This window comes from Eimeria mitis, genomic scaffold (assembly GCF_000499745.2).
Source record: "Eimeria mitis Houghton genomic scaffold, Emh_scaff2227, whole genome shotgun sequence".
Lineage (NCBI taxonomy): Eukaryota > Apicomplexa > Conoidasida > Eucoccidiorida > Eimeriidae > Eimeria > Eimeria mitis.
This window is the reverse complement of record NW_013570555.1, coordinates 5007-7266: the sequence shown is the minus strand read 5'-3', so window position 1 is coordinate 7266 and position 2260 is coordinate 5007. Positions and strand designations below refer to the sequence as shown.

Genomic DNA, 2260 nt, shown 5'->3' with positions numbered 1-2260 from the left:
GTTGGGGGTTTATCTGCGGCAGCTGCTGGAGGCCCGTCGGGGTACTATTGTATTGGGAGCAGCAGCAGCAATACAAACAGAAGAAAAAGCAGCACTACCAACAGCAGCAGCAGCAGCAGCAGCAGCAGCAATGAAGCAGCAGCAGCAGCACCAGCAGCAGCAGCAGCAGCAGCAGCAGCAGCAGATCCCTCTGATGAAATGGAGGAGGAGGCGACAGCTGAAGCCGATCCCAGCCCCCGCAGCCGCAGCAACAGCAGCAGCAGCAGCAGCAACAACAGCAGCAGCAGCAGCAGCAGCAGCACGTACGATACATCATCACAACCAGCACCAGCAGCAGCAGCAGCAGCAGCAGCAGCAGCAGCACCTGCTGCTGCTGTTGTTCAGTGTTATACTGTAAACCCTAAAGCTGTAAAGAGCGAGGGTTTGTTAGGGTTTATGAATGAAACAACAAAAGAGTGGGCGGATGGGGTTTGTAGTTGTATAATACGAGGGTTTATTGAACAAGAAAATAATATAAATATAAACACAAACACAAACACAAACACAAATATAAATACAAATAAAAATATAAATATAAATTATAATTTATATAAATATAATAAACAAATACTCATACTTGATGGGCCCATAGATTCTCTTTGGGTTGAATCTCTTAATACTGTACTAGACGACAACCAAACCCTCTGTCTACCAAACGGTAAACCCTAAACCCTAAACCCTAAACCCTAAACCCTAAACCCTAAACCCTAAACCCTAAACCCTAAAAATCAAAAAAAATAAAAAAATAAAAAAATAAAAATATTAAATGAGGTGATTAACAGATGTTATGTTTATCTAAGGGTAAACCCTAAACCCTAAACCCTAAACCCTAAAACTTAAAATGATATGCTAATTCATAAAAATATATTTTGGTGTTTAGTGTTTATTGTTTGTTGTTTAGGGTTTAGGGTTTAATGCTTAGGGTTTAGGGTTTAGGGTTTCTTGTATATATATATATACGCGAGGGGTTTTGTTTCTCTTTATCTATTCGTTTACTTTTTGAGGCCGCTAGTGTTTAGGGTTTAGGGTTTACTAGGGTTTAGGGTTTATATATATGTATATACAGGAGAGCGTTTGGTGTTGTCTCCTTCTATTCGTTTACTTTTTGAGGTTTCGGATTTATTTTCTTCTTCGCCCGTATATTCTTTAGGGTTTACTAGGGTTTAGGGTTTACTAGGGTTTACTAGGGTTTAGGGTTTACTAGGGTTTATGTATATACAGGAGAGCGTTTGGTGTTGTCTCCTTCTATTCGTTTACTTTTTGAGGTTTCTGATTTATTTTCTTCTTCTCCTGTATATTCTTTAGGGTTTACTAGGGTTTAGGGTTTACTAGGGTTTAGGGTTTACTAGGGTTTATGTATATACAGGAGAGCGTTTGGTGTTGTCTCCTTCTATTCGTTTCCTTTTGTTTTTGTTTCTGATGTATTTTCTTCTTCTCCTGTATATTCTTTAGGGTTTACTAGGGTTTACGAGGGTTTAGGGTTTACAAGGGTTTAGGGTTTACTAGGGTTTATGTATATACAGGAGAGCGTTTGGTATTGTCTCCTTCTATTCGTTTACTTTTTGAGGTTTCTGATTTATTTTCTTCTTCGCCTGCAACTGTCTCCCGCTGCGGTATTTTATTTGTCTCCTCCCACCATATACACTGGACTCATGTTATGCAAGCTTGGCTCAATAGGTATGTTGCTGCTGCTGCTGCTGCTGCTGCTGCTGCTGCTGCTGCTGCTGCTGCTGCTGCTGTGGGTGGTGCTGCTGCTGCTGTGGGTGGTGCTGTGGTTGCTGCTGCTGCTGCTGCTGCTGCTGCTGTGGGTGGTGGTGGTGTTAATGCCCCACCACATACACTGGACTCATGTTATGCAAGCTTGGCTTAATAGGTATGTTGCTGCTGCTGCTGCTGCTGCTGCTGCTGCTGCTGGTGCTGCTGCTGTGGGTGGTGGTGGTGCTGCTGCTGCTGCTGTGAGTGTTGGTGGTGGTGGTGGTGCTGCTGCTGCTGCTGCCCCACCACATACACTGGACTCATGTTATGCAAGCTTGGCTCAATAGGTATGTTGCTGCTGCTGCTGCTGCTGCTGCTGTGGGTGGTGCTGCTGCTGCTGCTGCTGCTGTGAGTGTTGGTGGTGGTGTTGGTGCCGCACCACATACACTGGACACATGTTATGCAAGCCTGGCTTAGTAGGTAACTTGCTGCTGCTGCTGCTGCTGCTGTGGGTGGTGGTGATGGT

At 44.2% G+C, this 2260-nt stretch overlaps 2 protein-coding genes across 2 annotated transcripts in view; one reads left to right on the top strand and one right to left on the bottom strand.

Annotated features, from left to right (window-relative positions):
* Nucleotides 1-397, top strand: part of EMH_0050610 (uncharacterized protein) — a gene marked incomplete at both ends in the record, with an annotated part of 1852 nt that extends 1455 nt beyond the window's left edge. The window contains one exon of the mRNA XM_013496663.1: nt 23-397. Within this exon, the coding sequence (XP_013352117.1) occupies nt 23-397 (375 nt within the window). The remainder of the gene's footprint in view (nt 1-22) is intronic.
* A 1508-nt stretch (nt 398-1905) lies between these two features.
* EMH_0050600 (uncharacterized protein) overlaps nt 1906-2260 on the bottom strand; it is a gene marked incomplete at both ends in the record, with an annotated part of 726 nt that continues 371 nt past the window's right edge. The window contains one exon of the mRNA XM_013496662.1: nt 1906-2260. Within this exon, the coding sequence (XP_013352116.1) occupies nt 1906-2260 (355 nt within the window).